Source organism: Poecilia reticulata, chromosome 20 (genome assembly GCF_904066995.2).
Source record: "Poecilia reticulata chromosome 20, P_reticulata-male-v2, whole genome shotgun sequence".
Classification (NCBI taxonomy): Eukaryota; Metazoa; Chordata; class Actinopteri; order Cyprinodontiformes; family Poeciliidae; genus Poecilia; species Poecilia reticulata.
Genome location: NC_088849.1, coordinates 26,835,056 through 26,854,039, shown reverse-complemented (window position 1 = coordinate 26,854,039; position 18,984 = coordinate 26,835,056). Strand labels below are relative to the sequence as shown.

General features: G+C 50.8%; 2 protein-coding genes across 3 annotated transcripts in view; one reads left to right on the top strand and one right to left on the bottom strand.

The window, feature by feature from the left end:
* Positions 1 to 1,016: 1,016 nt before the first annotated feature.
* On the top strand, positions 1,017 to 5,119 carry ppp1r3g (protein phosphatase 1 regulatory subunit 3G). Its single transcript, XM_081601276.1, has one exon. It carries the CDS (start codon positions 1,934 to 1,936, stop codon positions 2,729 to 2,731), a length of 798 nt encoding a protein of 265 aa, XP_081457402.1. The 5' UTR covers positions 1,017 to 1,933; the 3' UTR covers positions 2,732 to 5,119.
* An 89-nt stretch (positions 5,120 to 5,208) lies between these two features.
* Positions 5,209 to 18,984, bottom strand: part of LOC103456959 (LYR motif-containing protein 4B) — a 42,836-nt gene continuing 29,060 nt past the window's right edge. Inside the window, exon 3 of one of the 2 annotated variants that reach the window (XM_081601284.1) lies at positions 5,209 to 5,485. In XM_081601284.1, the coding sequence (XP_081457410.1) occupies positions 5,423 to 5,485 (63 nt within the window). In that variant the 3' untranslated portion in view covers positions 5,209 to 5,422. Of the gene's footprint in view, positions 5,486 to 8,472; positions 8,931 to 18,984 lie in introns of those variants that run through there. The other variant, XM_081601285.1, reaches the window with a different exon arrangement.

Sequence of the window (18,984 nt, the reverse complement as noted above, 5' to 3'; positions counted from 1 at the left end):
CTGTTCTGGGTCAGAGGTCAAGTTTACTCCAGGTTGTTCTGGGATGGCTGGTTCTGGAGCCATCAGACGGATGTGGCTCTGCAGCGCCACCCTGTGGACGGTCAGTGTAAAAGGAATAATCTGATGATTTCATTTAGTTTAGAGTTAAACCCAGAACTTAAATATCAGCCAATCAGGAGGTCGGCGGTCTGTTGCTGGGAAGATTTCAGGAAGGAGACCGAAGAAGCAAAGCGGTTTCAGATGGACGACTAGAAGCTGTAAACATGGGGGTTCAAATGGAGGTCCGGGGGCCGTCTTACGGTCCTCTGAATGCTTTCTGTGGCCTCAGTTCTGGAGTTTAAAGGTAAAATGGCTGGAAGTTCTGGTGACTGATTCAAACTGGACATTTTATCTTTTAATGGGACTTTAAAGATCAAATAAAAATGGCTGACTGAGTTTCTGAGGCTCATCTAAAACAGAAACATCCAGAAAGTTCAGTTCAAACAGCAAAAGATTTAAAATACGATGCGACGCAGGAGTCCAGGCAGAACCGACCGGAACCGGATCAGAACCAGAACCTGAGACTGTAAATCAGTGACGATGATGATGAGGAAGGTCAGAAATAAAACATTTAAAATGTTAGAAAGATATTTATTACAAATAAAGGATGATTTTTAAATGTTAATTTCTTCTGTTTTTATGTAATAAATTATTAGTTCCACAGCTTTTAAAATCTTTTATAAATGAAGTAAAAGACGTTTGAGTTTTATTTTCTGGTTTTGTTGATCAGTAATAAATCAATAAACTGAAACGTCTCATATTTAAAGTTTGTTTTCCTCTCAGACAGAACGGACCTGCTGTTACGTAACTCTGACCTCTGACCTCTGACCTCTGACCTCTGACCTGCTGCTTCCAGTCAGAATTTAAACAGAAAAATGTTTTTATTGACTTTTATTCAGATTCCTGGGTGAAACAAAACAGGAAACATTTTAAAACCTGATCACGAAACTAAAAACAATAAAAAGTTTCATCTTGTTTTGTTTCTTTCCTTTAAAGAGAATCGCAGCTGAACGTCACATGACGTCACCCTGCCGGCGTCGGTGACGTCATGTGTCTGTTTACCGCGCGCTGATTGACGCACATGCGGCGCGTTATGTAACAGAAGGAAACAGATTATTCAACAATATTCCATTTAACACGTTTATTATTCATAAGATGCGTTTAAAACAACTTTATAATTCTATAATAATCAGAGTTTATAATAATGTTATAACAATAATCTATGACTTTATAATACAACAACTTCTGATAAAAATAATAACAGTTCTGTTACTAAGATCAAACTTCTAAATACTTATTTGTGGCAGAACATAAATACATTTTTCACAAAAGTTAAAAATGAGAAAATTATTTTATTGTAATTTTTTTATATATCTTGTTTTGACTCCATCAGGTGTTTGTAGTTTACTGACACTGACCTGGTTCTGGTTCTGGTTCTGGTTCCGGTTCTGGACAGTCAGAGTTGAACTGTTCCTGATTGTGACCCAGTAAATCCTACTGGAGGCCATAAATGGCCCTCGGACCGCATGTTGGAGACCAAACCACCTGAAAGCAGAGAAATGATTGATTATATATGAAAGTTATTCAGCCAGTGGAAACTCTGGAGGAGCAGCAGAGAGCCTTAGCTCAGGTGGCAGAACACAGAGGCACGCCACACTTTTCAGATTTAATATTAATAATCTTTGAGTTTGTCTCATAAAATCCCGTTAAATCCTCTGAGCAGCGCGCAAACAGGTGAAGGTTGAGGTGTGTGTGTGTGTGTGTGTGTGTGTGTGTGTGTGTGTGTGTGTGTGTGTGTGTGTGTGTGTGTGTGTGTGTGTGTGTGTGTCAGTCACGCAGGGGGCGGGGGTCCGTATAGAAGCGGCGCCACGTCCGCCGCCGCGCAGGTCGCATCATGATCCGCTCAGCTCCGCCGTGCGGGCCGAACCGGGCCGGCCAGCCGAACGGCCTGCGGGATGAAGAGGAGGATGAGGAGGATGAGGAAGGAGACCTGGAGGACGAGGTGGACGCGTCGCACCTGGAGAAGTTCATGCGGGACCGGAGGAGAGCGCGGTCGCTGCCCGCGTACCCCGCCGCGCTGCTGGACGGCGGCAGGAAGCGGGTCAAGTTCGCGGACTCGATGGGTCTGAGCCTGGCCCGCATCAAGCACTTCAGCGCCCAGGAGGACCCGCAGATCCCGCCCAAGGTTCTGTCCCGGTACCAGAGCTTCCCCCCGCAGCAGCAGGACCCGCGGGCCGGGCCGGACCTGCCGCGGCTGCTGACCTGCTTCCCCGAGCCGCGGGACGCGGAGCGGCGGGTTCGGGAGCTGCGGGTCTGCCTGGAGAGGCTGGCCGTGACCCGGTTCGAGCTGCGGGGCCAGGTGCGGGTCCTGCGGGGCTGCGCCGTCAGGGAGGTCGGGGTCCGGCTCACCTACAACGACTGGCTGTCCTACGCGGACGCGCAGGCGGTGCCGGTCCCGGTGCCGGAGCAGCCCGGGTCGGAGTCGGTCCGGTTCGGCTTCACCGTGTTCATCCCGCCCTTCATGGACCCGGGCTCCGCCCTGCACTTCGCCGTGTTCCTGCGCAGCGACGACGGAGAGTTCTGGGACAACAACCAGGGCCAGAACTACTCGCTCCGGTACCGGAACCAGAACCAGAACCAGCCGGGCAGCCCGGATCCCGCGCCGGCCGCAGAGGCTTCTCCATCCCTCTGAGCGGATCAGAACCATCCGGAACCGCTCGACCACGTCCAGCAGTGGACTCCAGGCAGGATGCTGGACCCGCCGGGGATCCAACCGGACCGGTTCCGATCCAAATGTTTGACTTTCAGGATGAAATAAAACCAGGAAAACCTGAAGAATCCCGGAACCATTTGAGTCCAACGGGTCCTTTCCTCCATCCAGACTTTGATCTTTATCGGCCATATTGAAAATCCAAGATGGACGATCATCGATAATCGATCATTTAATTTGATTTATTTGGTTTCTGGGACAGAAAACATGTTTGGACATTTTATCTGTTTTTCAGGTTAAATTTTGGCCGATTCCTGAACCGACAGATGAACTTCAAGTTCCTCTGACACTTTAGTTTCTAATTTAATGATCAAAGATTATAATAAATCAAATCTGTCTAATATTATTATTAGACAGTCGCCTTAAAAACTCGATCCTCTCCCTTCTATCTGTAGAAATGGGTCCAACTGACCGTAAAACCTGCATCTGTTGCCTGAGTCCTGCAGCACAAGGGTTAATAGTTTAAACACTAAATGTAAAGTTATACTTTCAATAATCCGCTAACGGGCAGCTAATGCCGATTTAGTGCTTTAATGTTTGTTGCTAACTGTGAACATGTTTAACAGACTTAGGGGAGTTTAAAATCTAAAGAGCTATTTTCCTTCACTGTTCTGTAAACTAAAGTCTAAAGTCATGATGACATTTGAGTTATTTTAACATTTTTAACATCAGGTTGATACCTGAGGTTGAGTCTCTCAATGGCGGATGTTTCAATGGAAGCGTTTTTGCTAACTGTGACAACTTGTAGCACACTTAGCTTCATCTAAATGAACTTTTCCATATAATATCTAAAGCGCTAATTTAGGAGGATGTTTGTAAACTTTTAGTTGAAGGTGTGGAAAACTTTACGCAGCAGGTGAGAAACTATAAGTGGAAACTACACAGCAAACGGAACAGAGAAGAAAACAACACTTAACCAACGCTTAAATTTAGCGCTTTAGCATTAGCTTCCACTTGTTACCGCGTTGTTGATGCGCCCTAGCATTAGCAGAGCCATGTTTATGGTTACTGCTTTATGGTTAGCATAGCTACCATTTTAGCTAATGAAGCCCATCCCTATTCCTTATAATAATTTAGATTTTAAAATTTTAAATGTTAATTTTAAAATATAATATTTATCATTGAGCCTAGCGTTAGCAGGACTAATATCTGATTAGCACTTTGGGGTTAGCATAACTAACTTTTTAGCTAGCAGTCCCCATCCCTGCTCCTAAAATATTTTAGATTTGTTTCATGATAAATTTCCAACTAGTATTATTTTCTAAAAATAATTTTGCATTTTGTTTATCAGATAAATACAAACAGGTTGAGATTCAAGATTATCTTTAAATAAAGCCATAAATTATTAAAAGTAATTCATGTATGACCAAAAACTGTGAAAAATGTCGTTCGTATAATTTCATGTTCTGAATGTTACATTAGTGTTAATCAAGCTAACAAACATTTTAGACAAAAATACATAAAAAATGAAAATAAAATAAACAAATGCAGTTTTAATAAAATAGTAAAATCAGATGATTATTATCATCTAGTAATAATAATAATAATAATAATAATAATAATAATAATAATAATACAGGAAGTCAGCGGTTCTGACTGATCGTTTGCAGGGTTCCATTGTGACGTCATGGGCAGGGCCCGCTCTGATTGGCCCATCCTCCCAGCCGGTGCTCCGGGTCCGGGTTGTGAAATGCCGGTTCGGCCGGAGGAGGAGCTTCTGCTCGCAGTTTGGAGCCAAATATTTGTTTTAATATCACACACAGAGCTGGACGGGAGGAGGTTCGGTTCGGTTCGGTCCGCCTCGGATTATGAAAAACAAACAAAGTTCTGGGTCCAGATCCAGAGTTCGGTCCCGGTTCCACCCAGATGACCCAAACAGCGGAACATCTCGTCCCGCTGATTTTCTCCGCTTCGCATCATTTATAAATTATTTCCTCACATAAAGAGCAAAACGGTTCTGATTGGACCCAGTTCCGGTCCGAACCCTGTAGAACCGCAGGACCCAATAAAAACCCACATGTGAGATTCTGTTTTTATCAAATTGAATTTAACTTTATTATTAAACAAAAATGTTTTTTTTTGTAAGGCAGAAATGATCCAGATAATAAATAATCAAACTTCCGGTCGGGTCCAAACTGCCGCAGAACCGCAGCTCAGATGGTTCTGATCGGGTCCATCAGAACCAATGAGACTGAAATGATTTTAGTTTTTATAAAATTATGAACAAAATGAGTTTGAACTGAATAAACTGAACTAAAAACGTTTAACCGACTTTTTTATGCATAAATTAAAATGTCTGCTGAGTTTGAAGCATCAATGTTTAAATAATTTACACAGATTTTATGATTCTTATTTTACTCTGACATCATTAAACATCATGATTTAGATCAAATGCTTGGACAGCATGTTGATCATCCCTCAGCACCACAGGTCCTCCACCGAGCCTGGCAGCATCACTGAGCCGTTTTCTGCATATTTATCATGTTTCTCAGGTTCTGCAGCTGAAATATCATCTGATCAAAACTCAGCTGAGTCACAGAACCAGCCGGTGTTACGTTTGTGATGGTAGGTCAGGAAATGGAGGCGTGATGACCCGACATGTCCTCGTCTTCCTCAGTTCTGGACACGGGAACCTCCAGCCAGGAGTCGGTCAGCCTCGCCTCCATGTTTTCTCTCCTGTAACAAATCAACCATATTCATGTTAGAGGGCAGCAGGAAGCTGAGGTCCTGCAGGAGGAGGAACATGAAGGAGGAACATGAAGGAGGAACATGAAGGAGGAACATGAAGGAGGAACATGAAGGAGGAACATGAAGGAGGAACATGAAGGAGGAACATGAAGGAGAAACATGAAGGAGGAACATGAAGGAGGAACATGAAGGAGGAACATGAAGGAGGAACATGAAGGAGGAACATGAAGGAGAAACATGAAGGAGGAACATGAAGGAGGAACATGAAGGAGGAACATGAAGGAGGAACATGAAGGAGGAACATGAAGGAGGAACATGAAGGAGGAACATGAAGGAGGAACATGAAGGAGGAACATGAAGGAGGAACATGAAGGAGGAACATGAAGGAGGAACATGAAGGAGGAACATGAAGGAGGAACATGAAGGAGGAACATGAAGGAGGAACATGAAGGAGGAACATGAAGGAGGAACATGAAGGAGAAACATGAAGGAGGAACATGAAGGAGGAACATGAAGGAGGAACATGAAGGAGGAACATGAAGGAGGAACATGAAGGAGAAACATGAAGGAGAACATGAAGGAGGAACATGAAGGAGGAACATGAAGGAGGAACATGAAGGAGGAACATGAAGGAGGAACATGAAGGAGGAACATGAAGGAGGAACATGAAGGAGGAACATGAAGGAGGAACATGAAGGAGGAACATGAAGGAGGAACATGAAGGAGGAACATGAAGGAGGAACATGAAGGAGGAACATGAAGGAGGAACATGAAGGAGGAACATGAAGGAGGAACATGAAGGAGGAACATGAAGGAGGAACATGAAGGAGGAACATGAAGGAGGAACATGAAGGAGGAACATGAAGGAGGAACATGAAGGAGGAACATGAAGGAGGAACATGAAGGAGGAACATGAAGGAGGAACATGAAGGAGGAACATGAAGGAGGAACATGAAGGAGGAACATGAAGGAGGAACATGAAGGCCACCTGGTCTCTGCAGAGCAGCTGGTTTCCCTCAGCTGGCCGTGTTTACAGCCTGTCCAGCTGTCTGCACGCTCAGACCAAAGTCCAGAGGCGCCTCATGTTGGTAAACCTGACCTCCCATGTTTGATCGGTCAACAAGCCGCCGCGTCTTTCTGGTTGAATCGATGTTCTAGAAATAAACCAGCTGCTGTTTCGGTTCCTGTAGCCTGAAACTAAAACTGATTCATTCTGTTGGTCGAATCCTGAAGGAGAATTAAAGTCTGAGAGATGGATTTTATTTTATTAAGGATGTTAAAAGATTAATTCTGATATCCTTCAGTCCAGTCGACCCGGTTCTACTGGAACCAGAACATCTGCTCCACCTCCAGCTGCTCTGAGTCAAACCAGCCTGTTCCCCTCCTGGCCTGTGGGGGCGCTGCACCAAGAACCACTGAAGGAAACGACACAAAAACCTCTGAAGACACTGAGAGCAACTTCCTTCTTCTTTTAGCGGTTGGAGGATTTCTCTTTAGGCTAAAGACCAGGAGCCATTTCTGCTGCTAGCGCTAGGCTAACACGTTAGCATTGGTTGGATTTACCCAGAATGCCCTGCGCTGTAGTCCACTTCCTGCTTCTCTGAGGTATCCGTGATGCTAACTGTTCACTAGCATCACTTCAGCTGCCGATGAGAAACGCTTCACCTTCATCCAGACCAACTGACGTCATCATCATGGGCTGTAAGGGAACCAATCATCATCCAGTTCTGGTTTCTGGACGGTTTGTTTATAATATTTTGACTCCAACATAAATGGAAACTGTTCTATGAACATCCAACATGAATGTGGATCCTGATGTTTCAGCAGAGTGATGCATCATGGGAAGCATATCGATCAAAAGGTGGATCAATAAGGAGTGAAAACGGTCAACAGGCTCATCAGAAGTGGGTCAGAACCGGGTCTGAAGTCCGTCCTGTACTGAGCATGCGCAGAAGGTCCAGCAGGTGTTGAGCAACAAGATCTGTGTTTGAACCAACAAACGGATCTAAGAATAGCAGCCGGAGGCCCGAGGGGCCCGAGGGGCCACTCACCTGCTTCACCTGCTCCACCACCTGCTACCTGCTCCACCAACACCTGGGCGGCGTCAGGAGAAGCAGCTACCAGCACCGCCTGGTGGTCGCTCCTGGAAGTGTCGCATTCATCTGGATTAGAAACTTTATCAATAGTTTCTTTAAAACAAAACAAGAGAAGCGAGCACAGGAAACAGACTTCAAAATAAGAGCATGAACAGAAACAGCGAACTAACTTGGATCAGTAGACAAACAAAACTTCAATTCAACTGAAATTTATAAAACAGCCTGAAAAATTAGAACTTAAGAATTTATTCAGAAAATTAACTGAGGTGAAGCTAAATGTTTTCAGCTAGCTAAGCGCTAAATAAACATTAGCTCCACTGCTAGCACATTAGCAACAGTGTGAATGCATCACAGAGCAGCTCTGGTGTCCAGGTGTCCCTGAACGCATCGCAGAGCAGCTCTGGTGTCCAGATGTCCCTGAACGCATCGCAGAGCAGCTCTGGTGTCCAGGTGTCCCTGAACGCATCGCAGAGCAGCTCTGGTGTCCAGATGTCCCTGAACGCATCGCAGAGCAGCTCTGGTGTCCAGGTGTCCCTGAACGCATCGCAGAGCAGCTCTGGTGTCCAGGTGTCCCTGAACGCATCGCAGAGCAGCTCTGGTGTCCAGGTATCCCTGAACGCATCGCAGAGACCCAGTCTGTCCTGGTGGGACTGATGAAGATGAAGGTCTTTCTGCTCAGGTCTCAGGTTTAAACTGATCCTCCGGTGAACACGGACCGGACCGGACCGGACCGGACCGACCCGGTTCCCTTCATGGCTTCAGGCTTTTGGACTCAGAGCTGCCAACATTAACAAAACTTAAAACTGAGAAAATAAAAAATAAACGAGATAAAAACGAGTCAGAAAAGAGACGAAACCGACGGAATAAAGAAACTTAAACTGTTTTAGAGAAACTTTTAATTTCACGTCTGAAGCAGGAAGAAGCTCAGAGACGATCTGATCACGACCAGAACCGATCCCAATACAACCATCTGTTGCCATGGCGACTCCTCTGGGGGCGGGGCTTAAGGTGAAGGAGCCTGCAGATCAGTTTACACTAAAAAATAAGCATTTTGATTCAATTTAGAGATGAAACCAAAAGTCCTGCACTGTAAAAACCAACAGTTATCGTCACAGAGGAGAATGTCTGACTGCTGTCCGTCCTCATGTCCTGCAGGACGGACTCGATAAAAACGAAGCGTGGATCAGCTTCAGTTGGTTTCACGTCCAGCCGCTCTGATGTTTCAGCAAAAACAAACTACACTTTGAAACATCAGGCCTACATCTCCCACAATGCACTTCGCGTCACGGCGCGTCCACCACCGTCCGCTGAGCCTCGTACATTTTCCCGATGGACACCTGGACACACGGAGACACGAGGGACAAATGAGCCGCAGGAAAATCAGTTTACATGGAAAAACTGGGAATTTAGCAAAAAATAAAGGAAATTAAAAAACTAATAAATGGAAGTGAAAATATTGTAAAGGATCCAATGAAATAATGTAAAGAGACGAAACCAACTGGAGTTTTTCCAAAGTTTGACGAAGTGATGGAGTTTTACATAAAAAATAAAACATACAACCTGCTGAGAAAACATCCAAAAACACTTTTTAAAATACTGAGGGAAAATAAAGTCAATTTATTAATGTCAAATTTAAATATAATTGAAATTTTATACAATATATGAAAATGTTTTAGATATTATGATTTAAATAAAATATTTATTAAAAGTGTTATGAGAATAAAAATATAAAACTGAAATGTAATTTTTGCTAATTTATATTAATGAGAATCATATTTAGAAATATTAATTACCTTCAATTAAAGATTAAAGTATTTAGAAATATTTTCTAATTTACTTAATTTATAAAATAAGAAACAAAAACGAACATCAAAGACTTTTAATGTTTCCTCTGATCAGCGGCGAAACGCCTGGTTCCTCCAGCAGGGGGCGCAGCAGAGAGACACCATGTTGGACTGAGGACAGCTGTCAGAGTGTCTCTGTCTCTCCCTGATCGTTGTCCTGCCGTCTCCGGCGGGTCGGAGCTCCAGAGAACAGATTTTTACTTTCAAACAGAAAATGATCTCCAGCTCTGACCTCTGACCTCCTGTCTGCTTGTGTCGCCCTCTGACCTCTGACCTCATTCAGACTCAGAGTCTCTGAGCTCTGAGAGGAACATTTATAACTGGATGGTGATTCTGTGTCCCTCTGGTGTCTCCATGCAGCAAATACTGCAGGATCAGATTCTGGTCGACCCGATCGGCCCGGCTTCGGACCGGACCAGCCGTCTCTCTGGGTTTCGTACCGGACCAGCCGTCTCTCTGGGTTTCGGACCGGACCAGCCGTCTCTCTGGGTTTCGGACCGGACCAGCCGTCTCTCTGGGTTTCGGACAGGACCAGCCGTCTCTCTGGGTTTCGTACCGGACCAGCCGTCTCTCTGGGTTTCGGACCGGACCAGGCGTCTCTCTGGGTTTCGGACCGGACCAGGTGTCTCTCTGGGTTTCGGACCGGACCAGGTGTCTCTCTGGGTTTCGGACCGGACCAGGTGTCTCTCTGGGTTTCGGACCGGCTCCAGAGTCTCTCTGGGTTTCGGACCGGACCAGGTGTCTCTCTGGGTTTCGGACCGGACCAGGTGTCTCTCTGGGTTTCGGACCGGACCAGGCGTCTCTCTGGGTTTCGGACCGGACCAGGTGTCTCTCTGGGTTTCAGACCGGCTCCAGAGTCTCTCTGGGTTTCGGACCGGCTCCAGAGTCTCTCTGGGTTTCGGACCGGCTCCAGAGTCTCTCTGGGTTTCGGACCGGACCAGGCGTCTCTCTGGGTTTCGGACCGGCTCCAGAGTCTCTCTGGGTTTCGGACCGGCTCCAGAGTCTCTCTGGGTTTCGGACCGGACCAGGCGTCTCTCTGGGTTTCGGACCGGCTCCAGAGTCTCTCTGGGTTTCGGACCGGACCAGGCGTCTCTCTGGGTTTCGGACCGGCTCCAGAGTCTCTCTGGGTTTCGGACCGGACCAGCCGTCTCTCTGGGTTTCGGACCGGCTCCAGAGTCTCTCTGGGTTTCGGACCGGACCAGGCGTCTCTCTGGGTTTCGGACCGGCTCCAGAGTCTCTCTGGGTTTCGGACCGGACCAGGCGTCTCTCTGGGTTTCGGACCGGCTCCAGAGTCTCTCTGGGTTTCGGACCGGCTCCAGAGTCTCTCTGGGTTTCGGACCGGACCAGCCGTCTCTCTGGGTTTCGGACCGGCTCCAGAGTCTCTCTGGGTTTCGGACCGGACCAGGCGTCTCTCTGGGTTTCGGACCGGCTCCAGAGTCTCTCTGGGTTTCGGACCGGACCAGCCGTCTCTCTGGGTTTCGGACCGGACCAGGCGTCTCTCTGGGTTTCGGACCGGCTCCAGAGTCTCTCTGGGTTTCGGACCGGACCAGGCGTCTCTCTGGGTTTCGGACCGGACCAGGCGTCTCTCTGGGTTTCGGACCGGACCAGCCGTCTCTCTGGGTTTCGGACCGGACCAGCCGTCTCTCTGGGTTTCGGACCGGACCAGGTGTCTCTCTGGGTTTCGGACCGGACCAGGCGTCTCTCTGGGTTTCGGACCGGACCAGGCGTCTCTCTGGGTTTCGGACCGGACCAGCCGTCTCTCTGGGTTTCGGACCGGACCAGCCGTCTCTCTGGGTTTCAGACCGGACCAGCCGTCTCTCTGGGTTTCAGACCGGACCAGGCGTCTCTCTGGGTTTCGGACCGGACCAGGCGTCTCTCTGGGTTTCGGACCGGCTCCAGAGTCTCTCTGGGTTTCGGACCGGACCAGGCGTCTCTCTGGGTTTCGGACCGGACCAGGCGTCTCTCTGGGTTTCAGACCGGACCAGCCGTCTCTCTGGGTTTCGGACCGGACCAGCCGTCTCTCTGGGTTTCGGACCGGACCAGGCGTCTCTCTGGGTTTCGGACCGGACCAGCCGTCTCTCTGGGTTTCAGACCGGCTCCAGAGTCTCTCTGGGTTTCGGACCGGCTCCAGAGTCTCTCTGGGTTTCGGACCGGACCAGGCGTCTCTCTGGGTTTCGGACCGGACCAGGCGTCTCTCTGGGTTTCAGACCGGACCAGCCGTCTCTCTGGGTTTCGGACCGGACCAGCCGTCTCTCTGGGTTTCAGACCGGACCAGGCGTCTCTCTGGGTTTCGGACCGGACCAGGCGTCTCTCTGGGTTTCGGACCGGACCAGGCGTCTCTCTGGGTTTCGGACCGGCTCCAGAGTCTCTCTGGGTTTCGGACCGGCTCCAGAGTCTCTCTGGGTTTCGGACCGGACCAGGCGTCTCTCTGGGTTTCGGACCGGACCAGCCGTCTCTCTGGGTTTCGGACCGGACCAGGCGTCTCTCTGGGTTTCGGACCGGACCAGCCGTCTCTCTGGGTTTCGGACCGGACCAGCCGTCTCTCTGGGTTTCGGACCGGACCAGGCGTCTCTCTGGGTTTCGGACCGGACCAGCCGTCTCTCTGGGTTTCGGACCGGACCAGCCGTCTCTCTGGGTTTCGGACCGGACCAGCCGTCTCTCTGGGTTTCGGACCGGACCAGCCGTCTCTCTGGGTTTCGGACCGGACCAGCCGTCTCTCTGGGTTTCGGACCGGACCAGCCGTCTCTCTGGGTTTCGGACCGGACCAGCCGTCTCTCTGGGTTTCAGACCGGACCAGGCGTCTCTCTGGGTTTCGGACCGGACCAGGCGTCTCTCTGGGTTTCGGACCGGCTCCAGAGTCTCTCTGGGTTTCGGACCGGACCAGGCGTCTCTCTGGGTTTCGGACCGGACCAGGCGTCTCTCTGGGTTTCAGACCGGACCAGCCGTCTCTCTGGGTTTCGGACCGGACCAGCCGTCTCTCTGGGTTTCAGACCGGACCAGCCGTCTCTCTGGGTTTCAGACCGGACCAGCCGTCTCTCTGGGTTTCAGACCGGACCAGCCGTCTCTCTGGGTTTCGGACCGGACCAGGCGTCTCTCTGGGTTTCGGACCGGACCAGCCGTCTCTCTGGGTTTCGGACCGGACCAGGCGTCTCTCTGGGTTTCAGACCGGCTCCAGAGTCTCTCTGGGTTTCAGACCGGACCAGCCGTCTCTCTGGGTTTCAGACCGGACCAGCCGTCTCTCTGGGTTTCGGACCGGACCAGCCGTCTCTCTGGGCTTCGGACCGGACCAGGCGTCTCTCTGGGCTTCGGACCGGACCAGGCGTCTCTCTGGGCTTCGGACCGGACCAGGCGTCTCTCTGGGCTTCGGACCGGCTCCAGAGTCTCTCTGGGTTTCGGACCGGACCAGCCGTCTCTCTGGGCTTCGGACCGGACCAGCCGTCTCTCTGGGTTTCGGACCGGACCAGCCGTCTCTCTGGGTTTCGGACCGGACCAGCCGTCTCTCTGGGTTTCGGACCGGACCAGCCGTCTCTCTGGGTTTCGGACCGGACCAGCCGTCTCTCTGGGTTTCGGACCGGACCAGCCGTCTCTCCGGGTTTCGGACCGGCTCCAGAGTCTCTCCGGGTTTCGGACCGGACCAGCCGTCTCTCTGGGTTTCGGACCGGACCAGCCGTCTCTCTGGGTTTCGGACCGGACCAGCCGTCTCTCTGGGTTTCGGACCGGACCAGCCGTCTCTCTGGGTTTCGGACCGGACCAGCCGTCTCTCTGGGTTTCGGACCGGACCAGGCGTCTCTCTGGGTTTCAGACCGGACCAGCCGTCTCTCTGGGTTTCGGACCGGACCAGCCGTCTCTCTGGGTTTCAGACCGGACCAGCCGTCTCTCTGGGTTTCAGACCGGACCAGCCGTCTCTCTGGGTTTCAGACCGGACCAGGCGTCTCTCTGGGTTTCGGACCGGACCAGCCGTCTCTCTGGGTTTCGGACTGGACCAGGCGTCTCTCTGGGTTTCAGACCGGCTCCAGAGTCTCTCTGGGTTTCAGACCGGACCAGCCGTCTCTCTGGGTTTCGGACCGGACCAGCCGTCTCTCTGGGCTTCAGACCGGACCAGGCGTCTCTCTGGGTTTCGGACCGGACCAGCCGTCTCTCTGGGTTTCGGACTGGACCAGCCGTCTCTCTGGGCTTCGGACCGGACCAGGCGTCTCTCTGGGCTTCGGACCGGACCAGCCGTCTCTCTGGGCTTCGGACCGGCTCCAGAGTCTCTCTGGGTTTCGGACCGGACCAGCCGTCTCTCTGGGCTTCGGACCGGACCAGCCGTCTCTCTGGGTTTCGGACCGGACCAGCCGTCTCTCTGGGTTTCGGACCGGACCAGCCGTCTCTCTGGGTTTCGGACCGGACCAGCCGTCTCTCTGGGTTTCGGACCGGACCAGCCGTCTCTCTGGGTTTCGGACCGGACCAGCCGTCTCTCCGGGTTTCGGACCGGCTCCAGAGTCTCTCCGGGTTTCGGACCGGACCAGCCGTCTCTCTGGGTTTCGGACCGGACCAGCCGTCTCTCTGGGTTTCGGACCGGACCAGCCGTCTCTCTGGGTTTCGGACCGGACCAGCCGTCTCTCTGGGTTTCGGACCGGACCAGCCGTCTCTCTGGGTTTCGGACCGGACCAGCCGTCTCTCTGGGTTTCGGACCGGACCAGCCGTCTCTCTGGGTTTCGGACCGGACCAGCCGTCTCTCTGGGTTTCGGACCGGACCAGGCGTCTCTCCATGTTTCCTGCTCCTTGGTGTGTGTGGTAGTTCTGCTGCAGTGCCAGCAGGGGGCAGCGTCTCTCCACGCTGCAGCTCCTCTCTCTGCTCCGGCTCATTAGTTATTCTGCCGTCAGACCATTCACCCCCACATGAATCCCCTCTTTCACTTTCTGTCCTCTCTGCGAGGAGCCCCTCGCCGTGGAGCCCCCCCGCCGTGTGTGTGACCTCCTGATTGGCTGCGGCGCGGCGTAGTGGGGAGGGGCGGGGGGCGGCCAATGGGCGGCCGGGAGGCTTGGCTCTCATGTAAATTGTTGCGGCTGTGTCTCGTAACAAAGGGAAGGCCTTGCTCCTCTCCTCTCCTCTCCTCCCCACATTTGCTCCTCTCTCTGCATCACTTCATCTTTTTATTGGAGCTGCTGTCAGCCTCACCTCATGAATAATCAATGGCCGAGTTGTGAAGATAAAACCGGAGCCTCACACTGCAGGTTTACATTCAATTAAGCTGCTTCATGCAGATTTACGTTTCCTCCGGCTCAGAGCGGAGACCAGAGCCGGGTTCTGCTCCCTGGACCAGAGCGCTGGCTGACGCCGGGCCGGGCCAGGCGCTCGCCTCCCGGCAGACGGTTCTGGAAAGCCGGCATGTTCTGCTGCTGTCGCCGTCTCAAGCTAAGCCTCAGAGATCCTGCAGGATTCTCCAACAAATCCAGCCTGCAGGAAGCAGAGCTGCAGCCGGTTCAGAACCTGATGGTCCCTCAGAGGAGCCCGACCCGTAATCCCTCGCTACGATCCAACAGAACCAGAAGTCAGGATGTTATGAACCCAAAGGGAATGTTTCTACAGACGGGCCAAGCAGATATTCATCAGGTCAAAACAGACAAATCAGGAAAACTGTCAGGAAGTTAAAGTCACTACAGAGCGTCTTAATTTCAATTAATCTGAGAACTAAACTGCTTAATCCCAGCAGATTAGAAGGATTTTATGCAGGAAAGTTTAAAAGAGCAGAGATTAGAGGCTTAACCTCAAATTATTATCAGGTAGTGAAGAGAAAAGCAGTAAAAAAAGCTTCAGAACGAAGGAAGAACTCGATTAAAGCTACAATAAAAAACGGTTAGAGCCGATCCAAAGGGAAACAAAGACACGACAGCCAGAGTCTGACCTCTGACCTCTGGCAAACACCGAACATCTCCTCCATGTTGGCTATGACCAAGTTCTCATTTCTTACTGGTTTTCAGTGATGAGAACCGCTAGCTAAAAAGCTGTCTGCGCTAATGCTAAAGCCATAACAATAACCATTAAAACTAAAGTGCTACATCAACATGCTACTTAAAGTTAAAGCTAAGGCTAATACGCTACATCAACATGCTACTTAGTTAAAGCTAAGGCTAATACGCTACATCAACATGCTACTTAGTTAAAGCTAACGCTAATACGCTACATCAACATGCTACTTAGTTAAAGTTAAAGCTAACGTGCTATATCAACATGCTACTTAGTTAAAGCTAAGGCTAATACGCTACATCAACATGCTACTTAGTTAAAGCTAAGGCTAATACGCTACATCAACATGCTACTTAGTTAAAGCTAAGGCTAATACGCTACATCAACATGCTACATAGCTAAAGCTATGGCTAAGGCGCCATCAGGCACCATGTGTCGATGGCGTGGTACATCTCCCTCTACAGGACTAAGTGTGTAACTGCACGCCTTCCTGCACGGTTTGGGCTCCAGCAGGTGATTCTGGTGATCAGATCTTTCACTCATGATTTTGACTTGATGAGTTTTGCTGCTAAATTCAGTCGATAATCAAAACTTCATTCAACTGAAAGTTCATAAAAACACTCAGACTGTTACTGTAATATTACTTTGGAGTTTATCTTAGGGGAAGCTAAGTGCGCTAACCTGTTTCAGAAACATGCCTGAAGCGCCATGTTAGCTCCACTAGTGGCCACTGCTGCTGGTTTTAAATGGTTTGAGGAGAAATTTAGACTAAATTAACATTTAAATTCACCTGAAACCTGAGAACATTTCTAAATGAAGCCCTGTAAAAATGAGAGGATCCTCTGAGCCTGACGGTGAACCTCTGGAGAGCCCGTCTTCCTCACAGACGACGCTCCTCTGAACGTCACGGATCCATCCGCTCGGCAGCAGAACCCAGAACGGCGCCGAGTCGTGACGGCCGACCTGCAGTCCTCCTCCCACCAGGCAGGAGGCGTAAGATCTCACCGCCGGGCTCAGGAGACACGGATCCTCAACGCCCGGCTGTCTGACAGCGGCTCGCCGCCCAACAGGCTCGGAGAATCTCTGGGTCCGGAAGGAACCAGACTCTGGACCATCTGGGTCTCAAAAGGAGGAGCAGAACCAGAAACACGACGCACATCTTCATATCGTTTCTGACGGCAGAGATAAAGAAGGACTGGAGGTCCGGATCGGGTTCCAGTCGACATTTAGGCTGAAACACCAGGAAGGATCCAGCTGTTGTAGTAGAAATTCAGATCTTTGGAACTTTAACAGAGGCCAGAACCGGAGCGGCCCGTCTGGAGGTTCTGCAGGTCCGGTTGTGTTAAACTGAGGGCGGGCTCAGAGGGAGGGGGACGCTAGCGAGGCCCCCCACGGAGCCGAGTCGGTGTAAAGCAAACGCAGATCCAAGATGGAGGATCTGCTGCTGGTGGGAGGAAGGAGAGGAAACCCGGATCACCACAGAACCAGCTGGAAAGGCTCAGAACCCATCAGGCTGAGGCTCGGCGGGGCGGAGCCGCCGCTCAGGGCCAGAATCAGCTGAGCTCCCAGCATGCCTTTCATCTGACAGGAGATCAGAGCGGCGGACCGCTCAGAGGAGGAGCAACACTCCACCGGTCCGGTCCGGTCCGGTCCGGTCCGACGTTTGGTATTCAGTGATTCAGCAGCAGAAATGGGTTTGAATTGAAAATGTTGATTATATCGTCCACATGTACTTTTCTCTGGAGTCACACCTGCAGTCTCACGTGTCGGCCATCTTGGCCCTGCGGTAAACACCCGGACGTGTCGGCCATCTTGGCCCTGCGGTAAACACCCGGACGTGTCGGCCATCTTGGCCCTGCAATGAACACCCGGACGTGTCGGCCATCTTGGCCCTGCGGTAAACACCTGGACGTGTCGGCCATCTTGGCCCTGCGGTAAACACCTGGACGTGTCGGCCATCTTGGCCCTGCGGTAAACACCCGGACGTGTCGGCCATCTTGGCCCTGCGGTAAACACCCGGACGTGTCGGCCATCTTGGCCCCGCGGTAAACACCCGGACGTGTCGGCCATCTTGGCCCCGCGGTAAACACCCGGACGTGTCGGCCATCTTGGCCCTGCAACGAACACCCGGACGTGTCGGCCATCTTGGCCCTGCAGCTGCCCGTTTCTTGCTAACGATGAAACTTCCTGTGTGTTTTCCAAAGTGCCAGAGTTTCTGCTCGCCTCATAAATGATTCATGAACATTAAAAGCGCTCCGGGTCCCGTTTGAAAGGCGCCGTCTTCCTCTGTATCTTTTCCTCCGTTTGACATTTACAGTCTCCTCTTCCTTTTTCCAATTCTTTTCTTTTTTATTGCTTTTCATAAAGTTGTGGAGGAGAGAGCATTTAGCCGGTGGAGGCAGAGCAGCGAAACATTAAACAGCCAGAACCGCATCACTCATCCTTCACGCTTCACATCCAAACTCTCAGCTGTTATGAAGCAAAACTCTGTTTTTGTTGGACTTTATGTCAGAAATCCATCACATCTGCTGCTGGTTTCTGCTCTGCATCAGCGCCTCGGGGAAATATTTCACTGTTAAGCTGCTAAAACCGACTGTTTCCTGTTGCACTGCTGAGCAGCTGCTCTGGTCGTTTATTTCTGACATAATCAGCAAAACGCAGCCGTGGAGTTTCATCTTCATCACACAGATCTACAAGCCCAAACAAAAACCCTCAGATTAATTTCATTTGCACAGCATCAGAGATTAGGAGACGTGTTGCTAAAGACGCTAACTTTCAGTAAGGAGACCAGGATGAAGACTGAAGGGAAGATCTGGAAACACGAGACGCCAGGTAGCAGGAGACGCTAGGCAACAGGAGATGCTAGTTAGCAGGAGACGCTAGGCACCAGGAGATGCTAGTTTGTGCAGGAGACGCCAGGCAACAGGAGACGCTAGTTAGCAGGAGATGCCAGGTAGCAAGAGATGCTAGTTAGCAGGAGATGCCAGGTAGCAAGAGATGCTAGTTAGCAGGAGACGCTAGGTAGCAGGAGACGCCAGTTAGCAGGAGATGCCAGTTAGCAGGAGATGCTAGGTAGCAGGAGACGCCAGGCAGCAAGAGATGCTAGTTAGCAGGAGATGCTAGTTAGCAGGAGATGCCAGGCAGCAGGAGATGCTAGTTAGCAGGAGACGCTTGGCACCAGGAGATGCTAGTTAGCAGGAGACGCCAGGCAACAGGAGACGCTAGTTAGCAGGAGATGCCAGGTAGCAAGAGATGCTAGTTAGCAGGAGATGCCAGGTAGCAAGAGATGCTAGTTAGCAGGAGACGCTAGGTAGCAGGAGACGCCAGTTAGCAGGAGATGCCAGTTAGCAGGAGATGCTAGGTAGCAGGAGACGCCAGGCAGCAGGAGACGCTAGTTAGCAGGAGACGCCAGCTAGCAGGAGACGCCAGGTAGCAGGAGACGCTAGTTAGCAGGAGATGCTAGGTAGCAGGAGATGCTAGTTAGCAGGAGATGCTAGGTAGCAGGAGACGCTAGTTAGCAGGAGATGCTAGGTAGCAGGAGACGCTAGGCAGCGTTGGTGGAGGCTACCATGTCTAGGATTCATAGTTGACCTTTTG